Below are 26449 nucleotides of genomic sequence, written 5' to 3' on the forward strand. Positions count from 1 at the left end.
CCTGAAGAACGTCGATGGAAGCAAACTGAGACGCAGACCTTCAGAGGACTTACAAAGCATGCTGGAAATTACGCTGAATTCTGACTTGCAGTTTTTGAGATGTGGCGAGACCCCACCCCCCCCCCAAATAAAACAATATATATATGATATATATGGACCGATGGAAAAAGGAAACTCTATATGCCCCTTTTGGGACCTACTGTTCCGGTTCTGGCCTCAGAATTCATCAGCTGCTTCGTGTTCTATCTTTATTTGCACAAGGTGGTTAAACAGAACCGAACCCGGCGGGAGGCTCGCTTCAATGTTTAACTATTATCACAGAGCAGCTATTAAATTATAATGTCCAGACTTCTCTCCCTGTAACCTTCCCTCATATGTTGAAATCCAATTATCAGTGACATTCGGTGAATCGTTCGTCGTTGCTACGGCGATGGAGCTGGTTCAGTTTCTGCTCCTGCAGACTCATCCTTTTCATCAATCCCTAACAAAACCCATCTGACCCGGTCCGACTTCCACACAGCCACTTCACAGAAGCCCTGCGTGACCAGCATCAGCTTATACCCTTGTACGGGTTCTTATAAGCGGCGGGAGCGTCCCTCCTGTGTTCTGTCCCTGTCAGCGCACGCTTTTATGTTGATGCAACAATTTAAAATAAAATACAACTTTAAATCGTCCTCCCAGGGATTAGCCGAGCAGAGGACGGGTTTGTGTGCCGGTCTGTAACTACGCAAGGGTAGTTGTAGACTCCCCGTGTCTCTGGGAGAAAAGGTCAGGGGTAAATTTAATACAGGTGTAACCGGATGAACCAGGCCTGAAAACGACACCTGCCCTTTGCCTATTTTGATCGACCTCTCTCACACCACTGGATGATCGGCATTGTAAAAGGGGCAAAGAACACGTTCTCTCAATCCCTGCAGACCTCAGACTTTAAAAAAAGCTAAACTATCCATACTGAAATTGATCCACGATTCTCAATCTCTGCTTCAGTCCGTGTCTCTTTGGTCGTGAAGCCCACTATAAATTTAGATTCGAGTTCTTGCTGTTCTGACAAAAAGATCAAAGGGAATTAGCTCTGCAGCTGCTGCACAGCCCCAATGAGACCCTGTTTAGATCAGACAGCTAATTCATTAATCAATGGCTAATACGCAACTGTGACGTCACTGGTTACTACATTAACAAGTAGCAGTTTGACCTTTGATTGATGGATACAGTTCACAAAGCAGCGGGAGATTTACCTGTAAGCCTTCGGGGCTCTGAGGATACCTTTTATTTCCTGCGTGTTGACGCTCCTCTGGGGCGGCTCGTCATCAAAGGACAGCAGCAGAGTCACCGCGTAATTCATGGAGGAGTTATTAGCCCAGTAGTCCCCGTCAGGGGTCTCGTACCGAACCACGAACTCTATGCGCGACCCGTGCGCGGTGAACGGGGGCGCGAAGGACAGCTTGAAGGAGAAGCGGTCGGTGTCCCCGTCGGTGGATCCCTGGACGTGCTCTGCCGGGTGATCGAAGTGGCTGGCCCACCTGTCCATGGTGGCCCGGACGTAAACCGCCTTGTGGAAGCAGACGTTCAGGACTCGGATCAGCCCGCGGAAGGCGAGTGGCTCGTTCTCCGCCGCGGATATCAGCTCCAACTCCACTCTGTTCGTGCGCACAGCCCGCAGCAGCGCGCCGCCGGCCAGCGCGTAAAACTCCGGGCGCACACGGTAGGTCGGCGCGCGCTGAGGCTTCCGATACTTGGCTTCCTCTTCCTCCCACCTTGAGCTGTCCTCCTCTTCCTCTGCGTGGTTCGCAGCGAACTCCCGCACGTCCACCAGGTCCCCGCCTGTTGCGTCTGCGAACGACACCTTCTTCCCGGCGGGCAGCGCCGAGTGGATCCGGATGTACTCGGCCGTCTCGTCGTGGATGGACTGGCCTCTCTTTCTGGGCACCGGGGAGCATCTCGGGATGAGGCGGACGTTCTCCGTCCCATCATCTTCATCCTCATCATCCTCCTCGTCCTCGTCCTCGTCTTCTTCCATCGGGAACCTTCTCTCTGCCTCTCCGGATGACTTGCGGCATTTAATGGTGGTAAAAAGACCTTCTTCACTTGGTATAGATAAAAATGACATGTTTCTACCAACTCGTTGGAAGTTACACTGAAACAGAATACAAATGGCGCCCTCCCCCCACCCCCCACCCCCTCCAAAAATACACGATCAAATACTCATGATTTAAGCAGCAGTGCTCATCCCGTGCAGTCCTGCATGCTCCCGCACGCGTAAGCGCCTCTTGCGTTAACGTGCGCGGTTAAATGTCGCCCGTGGAAAACGCGTCTTTACCTCCGACGCGCGTCATCGCGTATCTTCGGTTTACAAATACGCACCGCAATTTAGCTCCCCTCGCTGAGGAAGCAGCCTCTAATTATAGATTTGACCTCTCGGGATCTCTGCGCCTCGAAGTTGGTATAATCCTGCGACTCCCCCCCGTTCAGCTTGGTTCAGCCTGGCGAAGCGCCCGCCACTGGAAATTTGGGATATTAAAAAAGGACCATGACACCGCTGTATGGCGCATTTAAAAGAATTCAATTCACAATTCATTCAACAAAATCTTTTTCACATCTATTCTGTTGCCCCTACAACAGTGATATTGGTGCTGAAGTAAAAAGAAAACAAGAAATGCATATTGTTTTTAACAACAACAACAAAACTCTCCATGTTAATTTAAAGTCAAATTCCCCATATTTGAATAATAACATGCAGAAGAACACTGGAACGTATTGGGAAATGGATTCCAGAAACGCTCCGGATTATCGTTTATTATTCCTTTTCTCAGACTAAACACACACAAGCTACAGCCTCCGTTAGATTCCCACGCATGCAAGGCCAAGGTCAATTCCATGGAGACCACCTCCATACATGACCGTACACGCTTCACTAATTGTTTGATTAATTACAAACACAAACCCACGCGTAAGAAATTAAACTGTATCGTAATTGAAGTGGGGGGGGGGCATGATTGTTTTTGTAATTAAATCGAATTAACATACTCCCTTCATTAACATAGTATGAAGGGAGAACTTTTTGACAGCCAAATAAGAGCTGCCTTTTTTTTTTAATTCAATTTAATTGCAAACTTATTCCAATAACTTTGATGTAAAACAGAACTGAGACTGAGAGTAGATGGCGTGACACTATTTAAATAAAGACACGTCTCAAAAGTTGATGCAGCAGAACACATCATCGAGTCAAAGATGTTTTCCTTTAGAAAAATTGCATTTTTTATTTTATAAAGTGCCATAAAATGGCTGTGGCACGTGTCGTCGCTACTATTTATAGCGAGGTGTTTCACATCAACTGATGCAGCGAAACTGCGGCGCATGATCATACGATTTGTCTCTCGCCACTATATCTAAAACTCCATTCAAACTATTCATTTTCCCCATAAGGTTTACATTTGGTATGTACCGTTTCAGCGGCACCCTCCATTCTTTGAGATAATCTCGCGAGAGCTTGTTACGCAAGCCGGAAGTCCTGAGAGTGGCCTGTGTCCAATCAGCGGTGATCTCTGGACGTACGTTCTATCGCGTAAACACACTCTTGCAAATGATTGGTCGGGAGGTTTTAGCGCGGCGCGCCGTAGCCAATCATGACATTGTTTTTCTCACACGTCGACGCACACATAGCGAGCTAACGAATTATAAAGTAGCATAAATATTCCGCTTTGTAATTAAGGGTAATATACTTATTAGTGGACGTTTACTGAGACGGAGCCTCCTTCGCTTGACCTTTATTCTTGAAAATGCGGTTCGGCCATCACTGCGAGGACACGCGAATCAGGTAACGCGAGCTAACTAGCATTAGCCTGCGTTAACGCGCTTAAAGGCCGCGGTGAAATACAAGAACTGCTTCCTGTTCTCGCCTCGTTGAGAATGTAGGTCACATTACGAATCGAGTTGCGGATTCACGGCGCGTATTGCGGCGGCTAGTTCACCGCTGTGCGCGGTTGCGCTTGAGTTCGTTCGGTTGTGCTTGCGGGCTGCTTAGCTCGCTAGCTCGCTAGCTAGCTAGCATGAGCGAACTGACGGGCTGCGCGCAGTCCTCGGACTCTGCATCGAGGAAACGTTCCTCATCGCCCGACCGCGACGAGGGCAGCGCGATTCCCAGCAAGTCGTCGAAAGTAAGTGACGCATCAAAGAAAGTCGGCGCTGAAGCGGAGAGTAACTTCAAAGAAATATCTGAGCCTGACGGACAGTCAAAGGATGGTGAGGGGGACCCAGCAGCTGTGCACGCGGATCTGGGTCCAGGGTCAAGCGCACAGCCCGTCAACAGGTCGAATCCCGGCACCGGTGAAAGAACGCAGCCCGCGGATGCGCAGGGATCCGCCGGCGTGAAGGAAGATGCTGAGGAGACCGCAGGAACAAGCCCCTCGACCCCACGAGACCGATCCGACTCGGCAGCCATCGCGGCCGCCGAGGCGCTCGCCAGCCTCACGGGACGGGACGAGGAAGACGGGCGGCGGGAGACCCCTTGCTCCTCAGAAAGGGCCAAACAGGCGAGCAGGTTCAAACGCGGGAGCCACCAGTCGTCGAGGGCGAGCTCCAAGACGCAGGCGGCCGCCGCCGACAGCTCCACGTCCGCGCGTAGCGCCGGTGCCGCCGGCGGCGGCGGAGACGGGGACGGGGACGACTTGCCGGAAGCGGACGACGGCGACGAGTCCGCGTCGGGGTCGTCGTCCACGCCGAGCTCCTCCTTCCCCTCGGACAACGAGGACAACGACGACGGGGAGTGCGCCATCGTGTCGGTGAAGATGGCGCCGGAGATGAGGCAGTCGGTGGCGCTGCTGGCCCAGATCCAGATGAGGCTGGAAGCTCTGGAGAAGAGAAGCGCCCGACTCCACCAGCGGCTGGAGCAGAAGATCGGTCGGCTGCGGCGTCCACATCTGGATCAGCGCAGCTCCATCGCGAAGTCGATCCCCGGCTTCTGGGTGACGGCTGTATCCTCAAAAAGAGAACCCGACCCCCGACCCCCCCGATTCCTGCCTGTCTGAATTTCATCCGAGTGTTTCTTAACTTTGATCCGCCCAGCTGCTGAACCATCCTCACCTCTCGGCTCACATCGATGAGGTTGACGAAGACGCTCTCAGCTACATGACCGACCTCGAGGTAGGAGCTCGCCGCCCGGGACACCACCCCCCCCCCCCCACCCCGCTTGTGTGTAGTGAAACGCTTTCATCTTTTTTTTTCCAGATCGAGTCGTTTAAAAATGATAAATTAGGTTACAGGATCCGTTTCCACTTCAGACGGAACCCGTACTTCCAGAACAACATCATCATGAAGGAGCTGCACCTCGGCATGAGAGGTGAGAACGTGATGGATTCGCGCTTTTATGGCGCCGTAAAGAGTTTCTGAGGTTTTCCTTTATGTTTTTTGTTCTGCGCCCATTCCAGGAAGTCCCATGTCGTTCTCCAACCCCATCCTGTGGCACCGCGGGCAGAACCTGACGGCCCAAAGCGAACCTCGAAAGTCGTCTCGTGGGGTCTACCACACTTTCTTCAACTGGTTTGGTGACCATAGCAACCCAGGACAAGATGACGTCGCACAGGTACAGCTGGCGTCCATGCCGTTGTCGTGGCAACGGTTTCTGATTACATCACGAATGGGTCGTTAAAGAGTCGCGTGATGTAATCTCAACGTTTTTTTTTTTTTTTTGGTGTCGTGACGTTTTCTGTGTCGCTTTTTGTCTCTCGACCGCTGAGAATTACAATGAAGATGTGTTTCTGTCGCTTCCTTATCCGTTCGTGGTTGGATCGGTGACTCGCACGCCGGAACGGAGCGCTCGGACTTGACGTGTTGAAATAACGTCTGTGTTGGTGTTCAGATTCTGAGGGACGACCTGTACAGAGACCCGCTGAGATACTACATCACGCCGCTGTGGGAACCCAGGGAGAACGGCAGGTAACGGCTGAGCGTATCCTAGCAACAGGCGCGCAGTGTAACGTGTGGAATGTCTGTAACCTGTTACTGTGTGTGTGTGTGTGTGTGTGTGTGTGTGTGTGTTTGTGTTTATGCTGCTCACAGAAGTGTGTTTTTATCTTCGTCAGTAGTGGCAGCGGTGCCAGAGAAGCTGGCGACACCAAAAGAGACGAGTGTGTGGTGATTTCCGACTCGGACGATGATCCCGGCGAGGAAGCCGGAGAGGCAAAACAAGGCCCAAGTAAAGAGGACGAGGAGGAGGGGGAGGAGGAGGAGGAGGATAACGAAGAGGAAGTGGGGGAGGAGGAAGAAGAGGAGGAGGAGGAGGAGGAGGAGGAGAAGGGGCCAAGTGCTGGTCAGTTGCTGAAATACGGAATATGTAAATGTGGTTCAAACGTCATTGATCCTCACGGAAGGTCGGCGCACACGTAATTTTTTCAATATAAATATGATTTCATCTTAAAGCGAAATCCTGTCTTCATTTTCTACGCGTTGATTTTTATTTGAATAAAGAATTTGGAGTAATACGATCCCTAAAATTTTCTTTTTTCTTTTTTTCCTTTAGGCACTGATGACAGCGAGCAGGAAGAGGAAGAGGAGGAGGACGAGGCCTGAGAAGAAGTCAAGAGGAAGAGGAGAAACGGGCTGATGAAGGAAGGCAAAAGCGTCCGTGGATGCAGAGGAGGAGGAGGAGGAGGAGGAGGCTGTCGATGAAGAGCAAACTGTCGTCATCTTTATGCACAGAAAATTAGTTTTTGTTGTTTCATACCTAAAAAAAATAAATTCCAGATGTGCAAGTCGGGGTTAAACATCGTAAAGCCGAGGCAGCATGTTTCCCTTCTCTGTTTTATAGTCCGTGTACGCGCGTATAATCCGATGTACTTTTTGCAAGATGTTTTTTAACCAGTTTTAAGACGGACACGTCATGCAGGTAGAGTTCTTCCATTTCAGGAGGAGCGCCACGGGACGGCATGCGCGCACGCCGGCGACACTTCGGTCGCTGCTACTTATCGAGAAGTGAAATGCAGCAAATTTAAAATCAAGGTCATTTAAATGCTTTTTGTTTGTCTGAATCAATATTGTGACGGCGTATTTCAGATGCACTGTGTACCGAACCAAATTTTGTTCTCAGGGATGATCGCGGTGGTTCAATTGAAAGAACGTTACCTTGCATAATTCCATCACGCGATTGTGGCCATGTATAAGAAGATGCGTTCGCTGCTGTCGTAAATGGGAGCTTCTATTGTTTTGAGATGCTACACGCGTTGCTACTTCATCTACCTGTTCGGCGTTGCCGCGCCACGCCCGCTCACCGTCTGTAATCCATCTCTGGCATCGTTTTACGAGTGTTTCTGTGGATAGGTTTTTGTATTTTCCTTTTCTGTAGATTCTTAACTTAATTTCACAAACACTTGTGACGTGTTTTAAGATTTGTGTCGTCATAGTTTGAAAACGCTGGTATTTATTACACTTTTTTTTTTTTTTGTTCATGTCCACATCAAGGCGCGTCCGAGTGTGAGATTAAGATGGGATGTTTGTGTTATTTTACAAGGATTTTTTTTTTCCCCCTGTGTATATCAGTAAATGTCAATAAAAATCACTGCAGCACTATGGGATGCACTGTAACAGAAGTAGTGTGTATTTGCTTGCCTTTCTTAGAGAATGACCTGTAAAATAATATTTCTGCTTTGTCTTTTCAATGAAATAAGTTGCACGTGTTTAGTTAATGAATAAATCTGTCAAATAGTCTGGAGGTTTTTTTTTTTCTTTCATTAACCTGATCAGAAAAATGTGTTTTGTTTTATAGAACCGTGTAGTCTGGAAGGTACCTACTTGTGTTGGTTAATTTTGTTTGCTTGATTATAATTCTTCACCTTTTTTTGACTCAGATCTAATAAAATAGGAAATTATTTCACTTCTCCTGTCCATTGTGGGTTTTTTATGTGCTCTAAAAAATGTAATGTACAACATATGCGCTGTAAGGCGCTGTGCGTAACGCAACCACCAGGCGGCGGTGCAGCTCAGGTTATTGTCCGGTATTTCATTGCATGTATAAAGTTTGTAACGATGCTTTTAATATTTAGCTTTTTGACTATACCTAAACGTCACAAACAAAGTTCACTCAACTCCCACAAAATCCTGCGAAGTCCTTGGAACAAACGTCACGCAGGTGACTTCACGCGTGACGTCACCTGCGACGGGCGTGGCTTCGAAGCCTGCATGTTTACCTTGAGAAGAATGAAACAAACAAACAAACAAACAAACCCCAACATAGATCGACTTGTTCCCGAGCTCTCCCCGTGTCCATTCTGAACGGGGCACTGCAAATAGCCCCCCCGGGGGGGGCATTTTTGGACAGGCTCAGACAAAGAACGGCAGCGGCGGCGCAGCGGAACACTTAAACCCCCTGATTCCGCTTTTAATGCACAGCTATAAATAAAAAAAACCGTCCGGCTGCAGCCCCAGCAGCCCCCCCCCCCCCCCCCCCCCCCGGGGGGAGGGGGGGGCACTCTGGGATGGGCATATACTATTAATACTGATGATGGAAATGGTAACCCTAACCCTATACACGTACGTGAAACGGTGCCTCCTCTTTGAAGATGCAGCCCCCCCCCAACATGTTTTTAAGGCTGTGAATTAATAATGGGGGCTGCTGCTACAGTATTGATTGCAACAAGCTAAGTCCAGATTGCTACACAACAAAGCCGTCCCGGGGGCTCTTTGTGGTCAGGGGGGGGGGGGGGCTTTGTTATGCGTGGGGGCGGGACAGAGGCCTAAATGGGTTCACCGGTGTAAATTACACCCCCTTGGCTGAGCCGGTGTCGCTACTGTGCGCAATTCATCTTGTCGTGCTGCTTCATGCTCTCACGTTTCACAAAGCGGCTCGGAGGGGAGGGGGCGGGGGGGGGGGGGGGCATCTACAGGCAGTAATCTGATAGGTTGAGGAATAACCAACTATACCTGTGCGTGTGCAGGAGCTGCGCGCCACATGCACGCTTGCAAGATTTCATCAACACCGCGCGCAAAGGTGCAGCCGTCTCGGCTCATCAAGTTTTACGCACGGAGGCGAAGAAGGGGGGGGGGGGATTGAGGGGAGTGGAGGAGCTCGGTGATAAGGCGGGCTGCCCGGGCGCTGACAGTTACGCGCGGCAGATGGATGACTCTTATCTTGGAGATCATCGAGCGCGCGCTCATGCCCGGGCGCGGCGCCGATAGTTACAGAGAGCCGCGATCACACCTGACAGATGAATGAGCCTACACCCCCCCCACACACGCACAGCACAGATCGTGCACACGCACACGCACGCCCACGCGCGACAACAGTTTGACAGAATGGAGCAGATTGCGGCGCCTTCGCGTCTGTGACGTTGAGATTCACCTGAAGGATGCCGGGAGGAGAAAGGAAAGGTGCGCGCGGGGAGAGATAAGAGAAACTCAAGCGGCAGCGGTAGCAAGTGCGCGTGCGTGCGTGCGCGTCCCGTGCCTATGCATGCACGAGATGATTCTATTCTCACATTGTTTTTTGCTCTGAAGCCACAAAACATTTTTATGGTTCATCCCTGAAGCTTCAGTCACCAAAAGCTTCTTTCTGCAGGAATGCTGACACATTTACCACTTTTAAGGCATCCACTGCCCCCCCCCCCCCCCTACACACATGTCCCCTGTTATTTGGAGGAAACTCTTCTTCAACAGCTGTTGATTCTCTGCAGCTGCATTTAGGAGTGAGTGCCAGTCCTGTCTTCAAGGCAGATGGCGGCCGGCTGGCTGGCTGGCTGGCCGGCTGGCCCTGGAGACACGTGGCATGCTGGACGGCTGCAGACGACACGGAATCTCTGAAGGGGAAGCTGCAGAATTCCTGCTCAACATTCAGCGGGATCGGCGAGGCGAGCAGGCCGGGACCCGAACGCTCCCTTTTCCGAGGTAGCGCTCCTTTTATAATCAGTGATGTGAGAAGTTCCTGAACGTCACACAGAGCCGGTTCCTTTTATCTCACATTTTGGTGTTTGCATATTTTCCACGCTTTTAAGATAATAATTTGGCAAGCGGCCCGGCGGTGGTAGAAAAATAGGGCAAATAATCCTTTATTTTTTTGTCTACTGAGCAAATACCTCTCTGGGGGGGGGGGGGGGGGGGGTCATGATGGCACACCTTGGGCTTGCTGCTCTTCTTCAGGCATGTTCAAACAGTCTTCACTTCATCAACGGCGTCAGAAAGTCCATCAGCAGGTCACGGAGCTGCTCGCCTTCCCTCAAGGCGGACCCTGGAACCGTCGTGATTGATGTGTCTGAGTGTCCAGGAGGGGGGGGCCCTCCGGGGGGGGGGCGGGTAAACTACACTCTCATTTCACAGGAGCCATCCATCACACCAGATGTTCATCCTGCTTTCTAATCCACACAAGATGAGGCCGCCGGTCGGATGAACCGGACGGCGAGGAACACGGATGGCGTTAAGAGGTGCGTGGCGAGAACCGGCGTCCGTGGCCGAAGCGCCACCCGGGAAAACTGACCCCAGCGAACTCTGGTGACTCATTTCCTCATTGGAAACGGTGGGACGCGTCCTGTGGGCCGGGAAACGGCCTCCCCGCCGCCGGACTCTCCTCGACCAATGAGGATCTGCAGGCGGTTTGTGACTCAAACCCAATAAAGTTTATTACATTAAACACTAAGAATTAAACCAAGTGAGGCTCGGGGCTGCCCCCCCCTTCCCCCGACCTTTCACCCCACAATGTCTCAACTGTTCATCCAACCCACAGCTCGTCTCACGTTCACGTCTCTTTTTGTTCCACGCCATTCCAGCATCCGAGCTCAGCCACAAAGCCGGTAAAGAAGAGAGGCGTTGTTTTCATTTCAAGCTCAAGGCTCTATTATCAGGATGGAGCCCCCCCCCTCCAGGCCTCTCCTGGTTACTTTGTCACCGTTGTCATGGACGCCGGAGCCAACCCGACAGGAATCTCAAGAATCTTTTCTCCTGACTGGAGGAGTTCTGGCAACATTGTAGCCTCGACTCCTCTTTAAAAGCGACTCGCACTCCCCTGCGTCGTGTTTTAGGGTGGATCCGGTGCACGAGGGAAACGTTTCTATTCCCATTGAGCCATTCAGCTGAGCCATCCGGCTTCCGTAGACTTTATCAACAGAGGAAACCGATTTAAAGCGGTTGAGAGTGCGCCGGCAGCGACGGGGTTAATCATCATACCCGTATGGCGCACCGAGGGGTTTGGTCCAATGCGGGGGGGCAGAGCAGACGGGAGAGGACAGAAGGGCAGACTCTCTCCCAACACCTGCACCTGTGATTCGAACCGAACCGAAGATTACCGCAGATGATCGATCCGTTCCCACCGCGGGGATGATCGCCGCCACGCACGCACGCGTGAACTTTCTTTTTGCGCGAGTGGCGCAAACATCCGGAGATTAGTTGTGCGTTTTTTTGCTTTCTTTTAATCCTTCCTGGAAGCGACTGATTAACAGTTTTTTTTTTTTTTTTACTCCTGTCACATCTCTGAGGTCTAAAACGCGGATAACATCCTGCCAGGTTTTCTTTTTTCTTTTTTTTGCGGGGGGGGGGTCTCAGGATCTCAGAGGCGTCGCGGGCATTGAGAGAGTCGGGAATCGAAGGTAGGACATTTAACTGGTCCCTGGTTTAACTTTTAACTCGGGTTTGGTTACTCTGTAGCGCGCACGATCCGGTGCGCGCATTTGTTTGGTGCGTATTTCTGGATGTGGAGTTCACAGGTAAGTGCGCGCTCCTCGGGAGGAAAACGAATTATGGGTGTCCTGTAATTATTCTGAAGGAGAAACATATGCTGTTATTACAGCCCGACCTGATTCTGTCCAGTACCGGTACCAGGACCAGTACCGGTACCGCCCAGAACAGAAAACCAGTAGAAATGCTGCCATTCAGGCTGGCCGCGGCGCGCAGGGCTCCAAAGGCGCGTTTTAACCTGCAGGTCCTAAATGACGGGTCTAGTTTAAACACAAAACCTTCTTCTACTTTTTGAATAATTCGTGTTAAATATGGTTTTAAATGTGAATATAGCCTGAAAGGCATCAGTTTAAGCCTTGTTGCTGCACCATTTATTAAAAATAAGAACTTTAATTGTGTGTGCTGGGTGAAAATCTTTATTATTATTTGTATTTATTGTTGGGTGATGGGGGGGGGGGGGGGTTAATAAGATTTCACTTGAAAACTGCTTGGCTGGTTTCCGTGGGACAAAGTAGGACGGTGCAGTTTTAGGGTTGACATTTATGGGATCCTTTCCTTTTTCATTTCTATCTCCTTTGACGTGGCCTCTCTCTGTCTGACATTGGCTTTGATGAGAAACGCAAACGCATCTAGGAGGAGTTGCTGTTTGTTTGCTGTGATTCGGCTTTAACATAATTAAACGTCTCTGTTAGACACTCCGGGTGTGACCTGAAATGATGGCTGCGAGCCTGAACCTGGAGCTCAGTGGTTGTAATCACTGAGAATCATTTTAGTTGTACTGTGTTTATACTTGTGGCTCTGGCTCATCTTCCGCGCACACACACACACACACACACACACACACACATGGGAGGAATCGAGATCAAGCTTCCCTGGTGAGCCTGTCATTGTGCCAAGAAAGCAGCGAGGCGCTCCCGATGGCCTCTGTTTGCCATTCATGTCAGTTTCAGAACTCATTTTTAACGGAAACGTGTTTCTAGTTCCTGCATCGCACATGACTTAATCCATTACTGTGAAATATAAAAATGTACTTTTTCCTCATGACCGTCTCCTTTAAAGCCCTCATTCTCATTTCGAGGTTTGTGGTTTGTGCCGCTCGAGGCCTCGGCTACGGCGACGCCGCCGCCGCCAGAAGAAGAAGAAGAAAAAAGCCCGTGGGACGCCTTAGAGCCCGAACCAAACGCCTTCAGGGACACAATTTAATGGATGTTGTGGGCTCGGCTTTTAGTATTCATAATTTACACGGGATCCTCTCCAGCAAAGTGCAGATGCATAATGAATGCTTGAGTTAGGGTCTAACGGCCGGGCTCCGCTTCGACACCCCTGAACTGTCAGGAATCCCTTCAGCGGGGAATCCCTGCGTCTTTGAACTGTCACGTCTTTCACCCGTCGGCGTCTGAGAGAGCGGCTGAGGGAAATCACTGATGGGCACCGGAGCCTCCCGTTTCTTCTGGAGAAATGTACGTCTAGGAAACCGGGATGCGTTTCATAAAAGGCAGGAGACGAAGCCGAGACAAACCTGCTTTTCCTGGCCGCTGTGCTTTTTATTTTTAAACGGCACTATACGGTCTTAACACGCACCTCGCTGCATTTACTCTCTAAATAAATAATGAGGCTGTCATCATTTCCAGCGCAGGTGTTGAAGATTTGGACGTTGTTCTCGAAGGCTGCGGGCCAAACGTCTGATCAGAGCGATCAGAGAAAGTGAGACAGACTTCCAGCCTCTCCTCCTCTTTTTGTCTTCTATTCCTCATGGGGGGGGGGCTCTATAATAATAGTCCATTCCTCTTTCTTCTTTTCATCCAGATTTAGATCTCTCTGGGCTACCTGCGTGACTGTTACCATGACAGCACCCGGAGCCCGACTCCTCCTGTTGGCCTTGTGTGTTTACCGAGGCTGGGGCCTGCAGCAGTCTTCTCCGAGGGTTCGCCTGTCCTTCAAAGGTGAGATCGGCTCAGACCCCGCCCGCCACAGAGTCACTTTTGTGCACACGCGCAAACCGCCGCACACGGACGTGCGCGCATCCACGCCCGCGGCCGCGTTTCCTCTCCGTGCACGCGTAAAGAGCGTACTTCCTGCCACATGTCAAACACTGGAAACAAAAGGTGGATGTTACGTGTGATCGGGTGCTGCTTGTGCCCTTTGACAGCCCCCCCCCCACCCTCACCCCACCCTGAATGCAACACACACCATCCCTGACCTGTTTTGATGCCTTTGACAGGATAACACAAGGAGGGAAGAGTCTTGAATTTGATCCAGAGTAAAGTGATATTTTAGCGCTTTAAGCCTTGGTGCATGTCCAAAAGGAGGATTGGTGTTTGTGTTCAAGCCTTTTTTTATCCAGGCATTCCGGATTTTCCCGTGAGCGCTCCTCCTTTGTCCTCTTTCCCTCTCACCGCAGAAGTTCACGTTATTAAAATGTGGATGAGACTTTTGATCAAAATAACACCTGACGATTGATTTCAGTTACTTTTATCACCTTATCAGGTGTGTCTGAACACGTCGACTGTTACACAAACACAGGTGTGAAGCGGATTCACGCTTTCATGTGGAGATGAATCAAAATGTGTTCGGTCCCGGGTCAGATCCGGGTCAGGTCCGGGCCAGATCCGGGCCAGGTCCGGGCCAGATCCGGGCCAGGTCCGGGCCAGATCCGGGCCAGGTCTGGGCCAGATCCAGGTCAGGTCCGGGTCAGGTCCGGGTCAGATCCGGGTCAGGTCCGGTCCGGGTCCGCGTCAGATCCACGTCAGATCCGGGCCAGGTCCGGGTCAGGTCCGGGTCAGGTCCGGGTCAGGTCCGGGTCAGGTCCGGGTCAGGTTCGGGTCAGGTCCGGGCCAGGTCCGGGTCAGGTCCGGGTCAGGTCCGGGTCAGGTCCGGGCCAGATCCAGGCCAGATCCGGGCCAGGTCCGCCTCAGGTCCAAGTCAGGTCCGCGTCAGGTCCAAGTCAGGTCCGCGTCAGATCCGGGCAGAGTTAACGTTTAGAAAAGCGCAATGTAAGACCAAAGCATCATTATTATTATTAACATTTGAAAGTGTCTCCGTGCCTGAGCCCGATGGGCTGGAGCGATCCAGTCGTGTTTGATTTTGCTGAATCTCCACACGAGACATCTGATGGAGATTAGAGGCGAGATTAGAGGCGAGCTCGCCGCGAGCGACGCTGTCGACGGCGGTCGGAGTCGCACGCGCAGCGCCGGTCTGAATTCAGACGATTTAGTGAGACTGAAAACAGCTGCTGCACGTTTGCGGTTGTGACATGCAGCAAAGTTTCCATTTGAGACTGGAGAGAAATAATGATGTGCTTTTCATGTAACCTTTAACATTAATCCCCTTTTGGTAAACAGCTCACGCACGCACACGCACACACACACACGCACGCACGCACGCACGCACGCACGCACACGCACACACACACACACACACACACACACACACACAGGGCTGCAGCGAGGAGTGGTTTGACCATTTTGCATGTCTGATCTTGAGGCCGATCCGGATCCTCGCTGTGTTGCACCTCTTTCCGGCGCTCTCCGTGACACGTTGATGTACGGCAGAGACGTGTTGATTGCCGCTCACACATCCCGGACGCCCCCCCCCCCCGCCCCCCCCAGTACTGAAAGGAATAGGGAAAAACTCTGATTTGCTCGCCAACTATTTCGTAAAACTCCATGGATTTATTGTCCATTGTTTGTGACACCGAGTCCCTTTGTTCCGTGAGGCGCCCATGGAGGAGGTTTTTGCGGCGGCTGGCGGACATGTGACCCCTCTGAGCGAATGAGCCGACTCCCCTCGGTACAGGAGGACTGGGGGGGGGGGTCAGGATCTGGCATTGTTTCCTTTGTCACTTGGAGGTTTTGTCAGTTCCGATTGGAATAATCGCAGAGCATAATGCGAGGCGAGATTGAAAGCCGTTTCCAGGATCCCAGGCCCCTCTCCGCTCTGTTCGTGCTTTGGGCCCGGGTCGGCGGTCATCCGGGCCTCGGTGACGATGCGTAGTCCAGTTGTAACACGAGAGCGTCCCAGTGTTTCCCTATCAATGCGAGAATGTCAGCGGATAAGTGTTTGCTGGATGTTTACCAGATGATGGCAGTGCATTGTTTGCTATTTCTGGAGAACGGAGACATGCACAGGGGTGTGGCATTTCCACATTTAGCCTCTTCAGAGAATCCACTACGGCACGGTGGAGCCAAACCGGGCGCTCGTTTATCCTGTGTTTACTCCTCGGGAACGGAACCGGACCTCGGCCCACCTCTGGGACTTCATCCCGTGTCGTCCGGAGGGTCCGACATGCGTAGATTATTTTAGCGGCACCTTGACTGCATCCTGTTCACATTGACCTCGGAAGGAAGATGGCAGGCACTGTAAATAAAGATTGGGCTTCCTCCTGAATCCCCGTAAGCCGCCTTCTGAGGCTCCCTGGGAACATTTGTCATCATATAAGCCGTCTCTCTTTAACATGCCTATGTCACTGCATAGCCGCGCACACGTCACTGATGTGTGTGTGTGTGTGTGTGTGTGTGTGTGTGTGTGTGTGCGCGCTGCTTTTTCGTGTGTTAACCAATTAGCAACGGAAACAAGACCGCAAGGGCTTTTTTGAAATGCTCCTCTTAGACAGGATGTTTGACTTTATTTGTACTGTAATACATGCTACTGTGTGACTGTACTTGTACTCTAACATTCTATCTAATAAATATATTCATCATCATCAGCAGATGGGAGAATGGAAACGGCTCCCATGCAGAAGCAGCACACGATCCGTTTGTGCTGCGGCAGATGATAAATGTTCAATCCAAGCTTTCGGGGGAACAAAAAAAATGTGTGTGTGTGTGGGGGGGGGGGCATTTTCCGCTGCAGCGTGTCTTAACAGGTTCCGCTCTGCTAAACACAATCCTGATCTGAAGAATTAGCTCCACTGACCGTGTTCCCCGAGGGACCCGCTTTCCTCTTCCAACTCCACGCCACGCGGCGCCTCCAACTCAATCAGCACACATGAAATATTGAGATCTTAAAAGCAAATGTGTTCCTTTTTTAAAACGCAACTAAGTTGTTCGGGGGGGGGGTGGGGGCCGAGCTGCGATTCCAGCCGCCGGCAGTGAAGCGTGTTAAAGTCGTACATTGCATCAACTTTTGCTTCCTCTGCTTTCGGCTTCCCAAACGCACACGTTTCACTCAGAACTGATGGACACGAGGGCCGCCAGACCCTTCAGCTTCTCCTTCAACACCAGCGACTACCGCATCCTGCTGGTGGACCAGGACCAGGGCCGTCTGTACCTGGGCAGCCGGGAGTACCTGGTGGCCCTGGACATGCAGAATGTCAACAAGGAGCCCCTCATAGTGAGTACCGACTCTAACAACTCGGCTTCCTGCTGATTTTTGGCATCCGGCGCCGACACGCACTGATCCCTCCATTTTTGTTTTGTGATTTAAAAAAAAAATTAAAAAAAATGCAGATCCACTGGCCGGCGTCTGCCAAGAGAAAGGGAGAATGTCAGATGACAGGAAAGGGGAGACAGGTGAGATCATGCCTCTGCATCCTGTCCTTTCACACACTATAGAGCCGTCTGCTTTCAACGTGGGACGGTATCCATGGCGCCCTTTGAATCCCCGCCCCTCTTTGTGCAGGGCGAATGCGCCAACTTTGTGCGGCTGATAGAGCCGTGGAACCGCACCCACCTGTACACCTGTGGGACGGGGGCGTACCAGCCCATCTGCACATTCATCAACCGAGGCTGGAGGGCAGAGGTGAACGCGTGAAGACATTTACAGCCCCTGGGCCGCTGATTTGTTTACGAGTTCCCCATTGCTCCCTTGTGACGTTTCATCGCTCCGTTTTTTTTTTTAACGTGTCTGCGGTCCCTCTGCAGGATTACCTGTTCAGGCTGGTCGCTGGGTATGTGGACTCGGGGAAGGGGAAATGTTCCTATGATCCCAAACAGGAGAACATCGCCGTCCTGATCCGTAAGACGCGCTTCGTTTTCCACACCCACAAAAAGAGCAAAATCTATAACAGAAATTCCTCTCCCTGCTGAATTACGACTTGCTTTCTGCCCCCCCCCCCCCCTGCAGATGGTAATCTATACGCGGGGGTCCATATTGACTTCATGAGCACAGATGCTGCTTTGTTCAGGACCATGGGAGGGAGAACGGCAATCCGAACCGAGCAGTACGACTCCAGGTGGCTGAACGGTGAGTAAGCGTGGGCGTGTGGGAGGGGGGGGGGGTAAATGGCGCCGATTGCAGGTTACGGTTCCCCTCTTTTTATTTGACAACCACTCGAGTCAATCCTCTCTCTGCTTATTTATTTATTTTTACCCCCCCAGAGCCCGTGTTTGTTCAGATCCAGCAGATCCCCGACAGCGCAGAGAGGAATGACGACAAGCTTTACTTCTTCTTCCGTGAGAAGAGTTTAGACTCCAGCGGCGTGGCGAGTCCCGGCGTTCTAGCCAGGGTGGGCAGAGTGTGTCTGGTAAGATAAAACGGCACTTAAAGCGTGCTTAATATGAAGCGTCGAGCCGCGACCTCGTTTCCTCTGCGTCTCCAGAACGACGAAGGAGGACAGAAGTCTCTGGTGAACCGCTGGACCACGTTCCTGAAGGCTCGCCTCATCTGCTCGGTGATCGGAGACGACGGCGTGGAGACGCGGTTCGATGAACTACGTGAGGCCGCCACGCGACGGTCGCCACGTTTTTGAGGCGTCTTATCCATCTGGACTCCGTTCCTCTTTCAGGGGACGTGTTTCTTCAGCCGACGCAAGACGAGCGGAGCCCCACGGTGTACGCGCTCTTCGCCACGGCCGGGTAGGTCGGGTTTGGCGGCGTTGGGAGTGAACTCGCACCCTTGTTTACGTGCGCCATTCAGGGCTCGGGGTGCACGCCGGTCTCCATCCTTTAATTCTTAATTGTCTGTTTCGGCTCAAGCTCCGTGTTCAAGGGCTCGGCGGTCTGCGTCTACTCGATGGCTGACATCCGCAACGTCTTCAATGGACCGTTCGCCCACAAGCACGGCCACAATTACCAATGGACAGAGTACACTGGCAAGATTCCGTACCCGCGGCCTGGAACAGTATGTTGCAAGCATGCTTTTCCCCCCCAAAGTGATGCAATAACAGAAACCACAGGCATCCGAAGGGATGACAGGAAATGCACGCATGAACACGCTTCGTCTTCTTTCCTCACGTCCAGTGTCCCGGAGGAACCTTCACTCCCGGCGTCCGCTCCTCCAAGAACTTTTCTGACGAGGCTGTAAATTTCATCAGAGCCCATCCCCTCATGTTCAATCCAGTTTATCCGATCCACCGTCGCCCCCTGGTGGTCAGAACCGGCGTGGACTACCGCTTCACCTCCCTGGCGGTGGACCAGGTGGACGCTGTGGACGGGCGCTATGAGGTGCTGTTCCTCGGCACAGGTGAGACGGCGTGCAAGCCTCCTTTTGTTTTTTTTGGGGGGGTTTTTTTTTAGACAAATAAAAAACATGATTGGAAATGAAATTTGGTTTCTTTCTCTTCCAGATCGAGGCACTGTCCAAAAGGTAATCGTTTTGCCCAAGGACACGAGCAGCATGGAGGAACTGACGCTAGAGGAAGTGGAGGTTTTCCGGGTATGTCTGAATATGTATTCATGAAAAGACGACGCTAGTCCGATCGCAAAGTTAAATGCTATTCTGCTGTTTTTAAAATATTAATTTCAGACTAGAGCTCCCGTCAAAACCATGAAGATCTCCTCTAAAAGAGTAAGAACATTCTTCCTTAAGTTTGTGACGAAAATACCTCACAGCCTGACTGAGTTTGCCTCCCTTGTGTCACCATAGCAACAGCTGTACGTGTCATCGGACGCGGGTCTGACCCAGGTGTCGCTGCACCGCTGCGGCGTTTACGGCAGGGCCTGCTCCGACTGCTGCCTGGCTCGGGACCCCTACTGCGCCTGGGACGGAGAGAGCTGCTCTGCATTCACCCCGTCCACCAAGAGGTCCGGGACGTCTCCTGTCCCCGTTTCCAGACTATAAAATGAGGTCAAACCATTTCTTAATCCGGATCTGTGTTGCAGGAGGAGCAGGAGACAGGATGTCAAACACGGTGACCCGCTGAGGCAATGCAGGGGCTTCAATGCCAAAGGTTTGGAACTTCAAAATTCATATTTTATCTTTGCATGGTTGTCATGTTTGTTCTTTCTTTCTGTGCAGTGGAGAAACGTCTGAGAGAAACGGTGCAGTTCGGGGTGGAGGGCAGCAGCACCTTCCTGGAATGCCAGCCTCGCTCTCCCCAGGCCTCCGTTAAGTGGCTCTTCCAGAGGGAAGGGAAAAGGAAACTGGTGAGGAAGAACAGATTATACGAGTGTTAAAGGAATAATGTGGCCTTTGGGGAAAATACGACTCCTTCCTTGCAGAACGTTGCATGAGAATATTGAAGAAATATTCAGGCACGTATTGTGTGTGTAAAACAATCTAACGCCCTCTGTTCGCAGCTAGCTGTGACCCCTCTTTCTATATTGTTATGCTAAGCTAACTGCGGTGAATCTTTTTATTTTATTTTTATTTTTTTATTCCCCGTCTTGGTCTTCCCTTCTGTTTTATTCTTCCACAGCTCAACCGTGCCGGTGGCGTCCTAAAGACCAACCACGGTATCCTCCTGAAGTCTCTCAACCAATCAGACGCAGGGCTCTACCACTGCCTGGCCACTGAAAACAACTTCAAACACACGGTGGTCCGCGTGGCGCTCCGCATCCTGGATCGAGACATCGTTTTAGCGCTCACCGCACAAGACGACGACGACGAGGAAGCGAAAACTCGCCAGGCGGGATCCTACAGGCCATCGGCCGTCGTCTCCACGCCTTTCCCACCGGAGATAAGACTGATTAACCAGTACTGTCAGTCCTACTGGGAACAACTCAGTCCCAAACAGCAGCAGCAGCGCAAACGCACCAGCCGCAGGCACACAGAGAGCCAGGACCAAGGCCTCGGCTAGAGGGCGGGGGCGTGGGGGGGTGGGGGAGGGGGGGGCACTGTCCAACGCTGGCCTGTCTGGACTTTATGGTGGACCTTTGTGTCTAAAGTACCATATTGGTGGTTTTGCAGATGAATTGTACATGTTTTACATTACCTGTGACCGTTTCCCAGTGAACACTATGAATTATTTAAATCCGCTTGACTTGGCTCTGGCTTTGAAACGTCCTCTTTAGGTGCTGCAGGAAACCCCACACGTCACTTGTGAGTCACTATCGGAGTGTTTGGTTTGTTGCAAAAACAAAAGCTACAGCTTGCCCCATCCTAAAATGGTGAAGCATCCTGTCCAAAAAAAGAAAAGAAAAAGGGTGTGTCTCCACATAACGATTGGGTTGCTTGAAGCCAGATTTTACGCAGCCGATTCATAAATGTCAGATTTTTCGGATGGTCCATGAACGTCGCAACAAAGATGGACTTCCCATCAATTACGATATTCCGGTTGTGAGAAAATAAGACTGGAGATTGTGATGGGTCGCATACTTCTTGTACATATTTTTCTTTTTGGAAAATGGTAAACTGTGATGTAAAGTATATGCAGCATGTATTTAATAGGCTTCAACCCGAAAACCACACATATGGTACTTCCAAGTTCCTTTAAAAACAGAAATGTAATATATTGATTGTGAATATAATATATGATACCATCATTGGATGACGACGCTATGTTGAATGCATATTTTGCATGCATTTCTGTTTTGTTGTACAGTTTTACCTCCTTTTCGTCTTAGCTCTCGGTGTGTAAAGATGTTTATGATGCGTCTCGTGTTCTGTTACGCTGATTCCATCAGATGTTGTCCTATAATGTCTCCCTCACAGTCCTGTGACCCTTGACCTGCAGTATGTGAGTGTTATATATCGTACAGTATTCTCTGTTATGCACTTTGTCGGTGGTGGTATTCAAGGGAATTGGGGATCTTTGCACAGATTATTTTTTTTATGTACATTATGCTATAAAAAATGGGATTGATTCTGGCTCGGATGTCGTTTTCCCTCTCCATGGGAGCGCAAAGAACAATTTAATTCATTTTCCAGCCCGAGCCGCCGTTCACCGTCGTTGCAAGTGATGTAGTGTTGTCATGGTGATGAACCCTTACACTGGAAATGTTCAAACAAATACACATAAACATTTCAGAATTCTTTCAAACGGGGTTTGTTTCACTTTCGAGTCTTGAATTTCTTCAACATTTATTGATCTACACCGTTTCGTACCAGGCAGTATTTACACTGAAGACATTTCACACCAACGAGGCCTCCTGCATCAGTCATCCCATTCATCGTCGTCGTCATCTTCATCTCCCCCCTCATCTTCGCTTTCATCTGAAAGAGACGATGCAGAATTTCTCTTTTCAACTTTCCCTTTTGTGCAGGGTTCAAATTCAGATTCTCAACTTTACCAGAGGAATGGATGACTTTGCTCCTCTTCTTCATGACCATCATTAGAGCGCCGACGATTCCCTCGCTTGATTCCGGCGGCGTAGGTGGCGGTCCATCGGCGCATTCTGCCACCTGTAACGCCCACGGGGGACAAGAGGAGGTTTAAATACTCATCTGTGCAACAAACGCACAAACAACCTTTTCTTTGGTCGCCGTTTTGGATCAATCTGAGAGAAGGAGATCGGATTACATTTCTGAGCTTCTTCCCGAGTCTGATCTGATTCAGCAGAGCTCCTCTGCCGTCTCCAGGTCCGGCGGAAGGAGCGATGGATGGGGATGGGCCACCGGAGAGAGGAGGAGGAGGAGGAGGGGGGAAATCTGAGGTTTGGGGAGGTGGCGGTGGAGGTGGGGGAGCAGGAGGATGGCCTCCTCTGCTGGGTGTCGAAGGGACGGAAGGAGGCGGGAATCCCGCGGGGTGCTGAGGGGTTGATGTTGGCAGGGGAGGGCGCAGGTCCTGGAGGGCGACGGGCGAAACGCTGGAGCTCTTCGAGGATGCTATTTGGGGAGGTGTGGAGTACGCTGCCGGTGGTGGTGGCGGCGGTAGACCGCCTCTGTTTGATGGAGGAGGTGGGGGTGGTGGGCCTCCTCGTCCCGGTGGTGACTGGGGTGATGGGCTCCCACGCTGTGACTGGCCTGGGATCGGAGGCAGGGGGCCAGAGCGGCCTCGTGGGGGCGGCGGGTATGGAGGCAGAGGCCCTTGCTTGCCAGGCGGAGGCGGTGGCGGTCCAGCAGCTGTCGAACAAAAGTACTCGGACCCTTATGATCACCTGTGGGCTGCAGCGAGAGCAACAAGGAGAAGAAAGGGAGGCAGTGGGGGTCTTACCTGCTCTGTTCACCTCCCTTTTGACCGCCTCCATGCCTCCCGACTGCTCGATGACGTTATAGATGAGCTGGGAGGTCTGCTCGTCCCTCATCTCAACTTCGCTGATCCCAGCCTGGGAGAGCAGGTTCCACAGGTCGGGATCGAGATTGTTGGGATCCCATCCGACATGAGAGACGTGCCTGAGAGGAAGGAGTCAAAAGGAAGCGCCGTTACACGACGGAACGGCGTCCTCCACCGACGTCGGCACATTAATGGAGCCGAAGACGTACTTGAAGCCGCTCGGCGCCCCGATGTCTGCTTTGGAGAGTTTGCTTCCCTTTTTCTTGTTCTTATCCTTCTTCCCTTTGCCGGCTGGAGCTGAGGATGCAGTCGGGGAAACCATGGAACGGTAGCGTGAAGACTGGATATCTGGGTTCTGGATGTCCACTGTGGCCATGTGAGGAGAACCAGGGCCGCCAGGAGGTGCTTTAGTAGGAAACACATGCAGGTTGCTGCGTTGCAATTTCATTTCAATCAACAGCAGCAACATTAGAGAGGTGTTGGGAGCCACACACCTTTCTCTGTCGGGATCAGAGGCAGGGATCCTCTTTGTGCAGCTGCGAGAAGCGGGAGGAGACGTCAGGAGGAGTTCATGCAAACAATGCAGCAGTGGAGCTTCTTTTATCTTACCACCAGGAGGCAGGGGGCGCTGTTTCTTTTCTGTCAGCAACAAGGAAGGGAAAGAAACCATTTTGAGCCACGCAGCTGCGCCATGTTTCAGAGTAAGTATATTTATCTTTTTTTATTCTCTATAAAAGAATCACCCGTCCGTCAAACAAGGAAGTAAGTAATTGCTCATTACCTAAAGTTAATAATTCATAGCCGTGGATATTTATTATTTGGATGTATAGATGTTGAGTTTCAGCAAATATTACAAGTTGATTTAAGAACAGGTACAAATACATGTTTGTATGGGTGCTTCAGTTATTATCACTGTTTATATATAAAGAAATGACATCGGATTGGAGACCGTGACCTCGCTGACCTTGCCGGCTGTGTCTTTGGTTGATTTTGTCCTCCACAACATTTTGGAAGACTTCCGCTTCCTGTTGCATAGCGAAGTTTAATCCCACTTGACAATCCTGTGGCGTTTGAGGCATGAAAAAGGAATCGCATCAGGCAAAAGCATCAGTTTAGGACAGGGGTCGGGAACCTTTTTGACTAAGAGCCATGAAAGCAAAATATTTGGACATTTATTTCAGTGAGAGCCATATAATATATTTTAAACGTGAATTCAACTAAATGCCAGCATAAGCGGTAAGCAGGTAATAAAACGAGTATAATAAGCCTCTGAACGTTACGGACTAACGTGAGCGGACCCCAGAAAGCAGAGAACAGAGACGGTGCGATGGTTGAATTGATCATTTACACCTGGAGCTGCACACAGGACGAGGGGCGGCCGGGGGCCAACGTAATATATATAACAATAATACACAGCCGAGAGGAGAGAAAAACCAAAAAGTAAGTGTTGCCTTCTTGAAGCAAACGCAGGGCCCCGTCTTCTTCACACATTTATTCCAAAAGAAGGTCCCAGGTAAAAGTACATTAAAATAGCCAGTAATCTGGAATTAAGGCGGAGCCAAACAAAGTCCACTCTTGCCACCGTGCACACAGCTGGCCACACCCACCCCTAATGGCAGCCCAGGCTCAGGGCGGAACCGCGACAGCGTGCTTCCGCTCTGCGATTTTTCACAATAAAATGCCAGCCGTGCAAAATGCCCCCGCAGCACAAGCTCGACTAACAGGCGGCGACTGGCTGGTGCCGCAAAGAAAACGGAACATAAGATTACAACAAAAAACACGACACACGACCTGGGTGCACGAATCAGCTGCGGTCAGCACGGGCGAGGCGAGTAAAAAAAAAAAAAAAAAAAAAGTTTTTTTTTTTTTTTTATCTGTGCATATGTTCCCGACCCCTGGTTTAGGACGCCCTGAACGACGAGCATTCATTCATTTTCTCTAACTGCTTATCCGTTTCAGGGTCTCTAAGGCAGGGGTGTCAAACCCGTCCGTGGAGGGCCGAGACACTTCAGGGTTTCCTTCCAGCCGGCTACTAAAGCAGGTGATTGTAATTATCAACACCACCGATTTGAGAGAAGGAACTCATTAGTGAGATCAGCTGCTGGAGAGATGGTTGGAAAGAAAACCTGGAGTGTCTCGGCCCTCCACTGGACAGGTTTGACACATGTGCTCTAAGGAGTCTGGATCCCCTCCGGCGCCCATGGCCAGAGCTCTGAGGGCCATTTCCTGTCAGCAATTCAGCCTGTATGGTTTCTGACCTGGAGCCCATGCAGACGCAAGGACAGAACATGCGGACTGCACATGAGGTCGAGACACGCTTACGTCTGCCGGAAATGTGTGAAAGTACGTCTGCGGCGAGGCGTAAATGATTTCGTCGTAGAGCTCCTGTTCCCACACCTGCTGTCCCATCTGTAGATAAAAAAAACAAGAGGTGAGTCATCCCCACAATGTTTGCTCACTTCAAAGTTCACAGCACGCCAGGTTACATTAAGAGCCCATTAAAAGGCCTGCGTGCCACCATTCAACCTCGGCGGCGATGAGGTCTAACCTTCAAATCAAACATCCGGATGAAGTAGGAGCGGCGAGGGTTGTCTTTGACGAAGCAGACCACGCCGCTGTGCTGCAAGCTCCACACGGAAGGGCGGCGAGGGAGAGCCACGAGCAGCTGCGCCACCGCAGTGGCCATGGACTAAACACACAGATGACACACGCATTGCAAACAGTTCACCTCCGAGAGGACGCCTCGGAGCATTTTACTGCAGACGTGAAGTTTCGCAAAGAGGATTTGACTTCCTTTATCTGCCTTTACGCGTTCAGATAATAACCCTGCGGCCTGCTGAGCCTTTAGAATGTGCCGGTGAGGGGGAAACTGCGTCTGCCTGAAACAAAAGGCTGTAAGGCAGGACCCCATGATGTCTAATTCTGACACCAGAGGAAGAAATGGTTCAGCTGCCATTTCCTGTAGCAGCTACCTCTTTTTTTTCTCTGATCGGCTACTAGCAGCAATTCATCTCATACTTCATCAGCATCATCATCGTGTGTCACGGATTCATTTGAAAGGAGGCTGCATCAAAGATAACGTTTTGAAATGTAAAACAAACGTCAGAATCTACGCCGCGTGACGTCGACGCGTGCTTATCTTCCAGTCTGAAGGCCCCGAGCGAAGAGCGTTCCTGCAAAGGCAACCAGAATAACCCGTTTGACCTCGGATCTCTTTGCTACTTCAGTCGTTCCATTTGATTAGAAATGGTACGACACGGACTCCCCTCTATCGGGTCAGAACTTACAGCACACCTCCTCCCCAGCAGCTCCTCCAGCCTCTCGCTCTCCTGCAGGCTCAGCAGAGAGCTCCGGGCTCCGGCTTTAGTTTTAGATCGACGGCTCATGGTCCTCCGCTGGGCCTCCCAGAAATGTCTTAAACGAACGAGTGCAACCTTTTTGAAGAATTGTCGTCTCTCCTACCGCAAACGCTACGGGCACTAAATTCAA

At 51.1% G+C, this 26449-nt stretch overlaps 3 protein-coding genes across 3 annotated transcripts; 2 read left to right on the forward strand and 1 right to left on the reverse strand.

The window, feature by feature from the left end:
* Positions 1-4046: 4046 nt before the first annotated feature.
* Positions 4047-7864, forward strand: tspy (testis specific protein Y-linked). The gene is made up of 7 exons (XM_068753826.1): positions 4047-4970; positions 5062-5139; positions 5224-5335; positions 5424-5578; positions 5855-5931; positions 6087-6304; positions 6515-7864. Exons 1-7 carry the CDS (start codon positions 4047-4049, stop codon positions 6562-6564), a joined length of 1614 nt encoding a protein of 537 aa, XP_068609927.1. The 3' UTR covers positions 6565-7864.
* Positions 7865-9751: 1887 nt separating this feature from the next.
* sema3ga (sema domain, immunoglobulin domain (Ig), short basic domain, secreted, (semaphorin) 3Ga) lies at positions 9752-20605 on the forward strand. The gene is made up of 18 exons (XM_068753848.1): positions 9752-9870; positions 13456-13592; positions 16820-16980; positions 17097-17159; positions 17269-17388; positions 17511-17604; positions 17713-17832; positions 17967-18112; positions 18188-18302; positions 18374-18443; positions 18564-18708; positions 18828-19050; positions 19154-19242; positions 19333-19374; positions 19453-19610; positions 19689-19756; positions 19825-19952; positions 20225-20605. Exons 1-18 carry the CDS (start codon positions 9752-9754, stop codon positions 20603-20605), a joined length of 2379 nt encoding a protein of 792 aa, XP_068609949.1.
* A 1232-nt stretch (positions 20606-21837) lies between these two features.
* Positions 21838-26411, reverse strand: wasb (WASP actin nucleation promoting factor b). Its single transcript, XM_068746523.1, has 11 exons — positions 26248-26411; positions 25509-25649; positions 25283-25369; positions 23925-24021; positions 23570-23599; positions 23451-23496; positions 23170-23391; positions 22901-23079; positions 22268-22809; positions 22038-22149; positions 21838-21960 (listed from the first exon to the last, which is right to left on the reverse strand). Exons 1-11 carry the CDS (start codon positions 26344-26346, stop codon positions 21902-21904), a joined length of 1614 nt encoding a protein of 537 aa, XP_068602624.1. The 5' UTR covers positions 26347-26411; the 3' UTR covers positions 21838-21901.
* Positions 26412-26449: the final 38 nt, after the last annotated feature.

Source organism: Brachionichthys hirsutus, chromosome 2 (genome assembly GCF_040956055.1).
Source record: "Brachionichthys hirsutus isolate HB-005 chromosome 2, CSIRO-AGI_Bhir_v1, whole genome shotgun sequence".
Classification (NCBI taxonomy): Eukaryota; Metazoa; Chordata; class Actinopteri; order Lophiiformes; family Brachionichthyidae; genus Brachionichthys; species Brachionichthys hirsutus.

Bases quoted from the DNA above. Each gene is read 5' to 3' on its own strand.
- tspy (XM_068753826.1), top strand. From the start codon at position 4,047: ATGAGCGAACTGACGGGCTGCGCGCAGTCCTCGGACTCTGCATCGAGG. The intron at 4,971-5,061 runs GTATCCTCAAAA...TGATCCGCCCAG, and splicing joins CCGGCTTCTGGGTGACGGCT to CTGCTGAACCATCCTCACCT. The intron at 5,932-6,086 runs GTAACGGCTGAG...CAGTAGTGGCAG, and splicing joins GAACCCAGGGAGAACGGCAG to CGGTGCCAGAGAAGCTGGCG.
- sema3ga (XM_068753848.1), top strand. From the start codon at position 9,752: ATGCTGGACGGCTGCAGACGACACGGAATCTCTGAAGGGGAAGCTGCA. The intron at 9,871-13,455 runs GTAGCGCTCCTT...CTTTTCATCCAG, and splicing joins CGAACGCTCCCTTTTCCGAG to ATTTAGATCTCTCTGGGCTA. The intron at 17,833-17,966 runs GTGAGTAAGCGT...TTACCCCCCCAG, and splicing joins CGACTCCAGGTGGCTGAACG to AGCCCGTGTTTGTTCAGATC.
- wasb (XM_068746523.1), bottom strand. From the start codon at position 26,346: ATGAGCCGTCGATCTAAAACTAAAGCCGGAGCCCGGAGCTCTCTGCTG. The intron at 23,080-23,169 runs GTACGTCTTCGG...CCTTCCTCTCAG, and splicing joins GGGGCGCCGAGCGGCTTCAA to GCACGTCTCTCATGTCGGAT. The intron at 21,961-22,037 runs GTAAAGTTGAGA...CGTCTCTTTCAG, and splicing joins CAAAGTCATCCATTCCTCTG to ATGAAAGCGAAGATGAGGGG.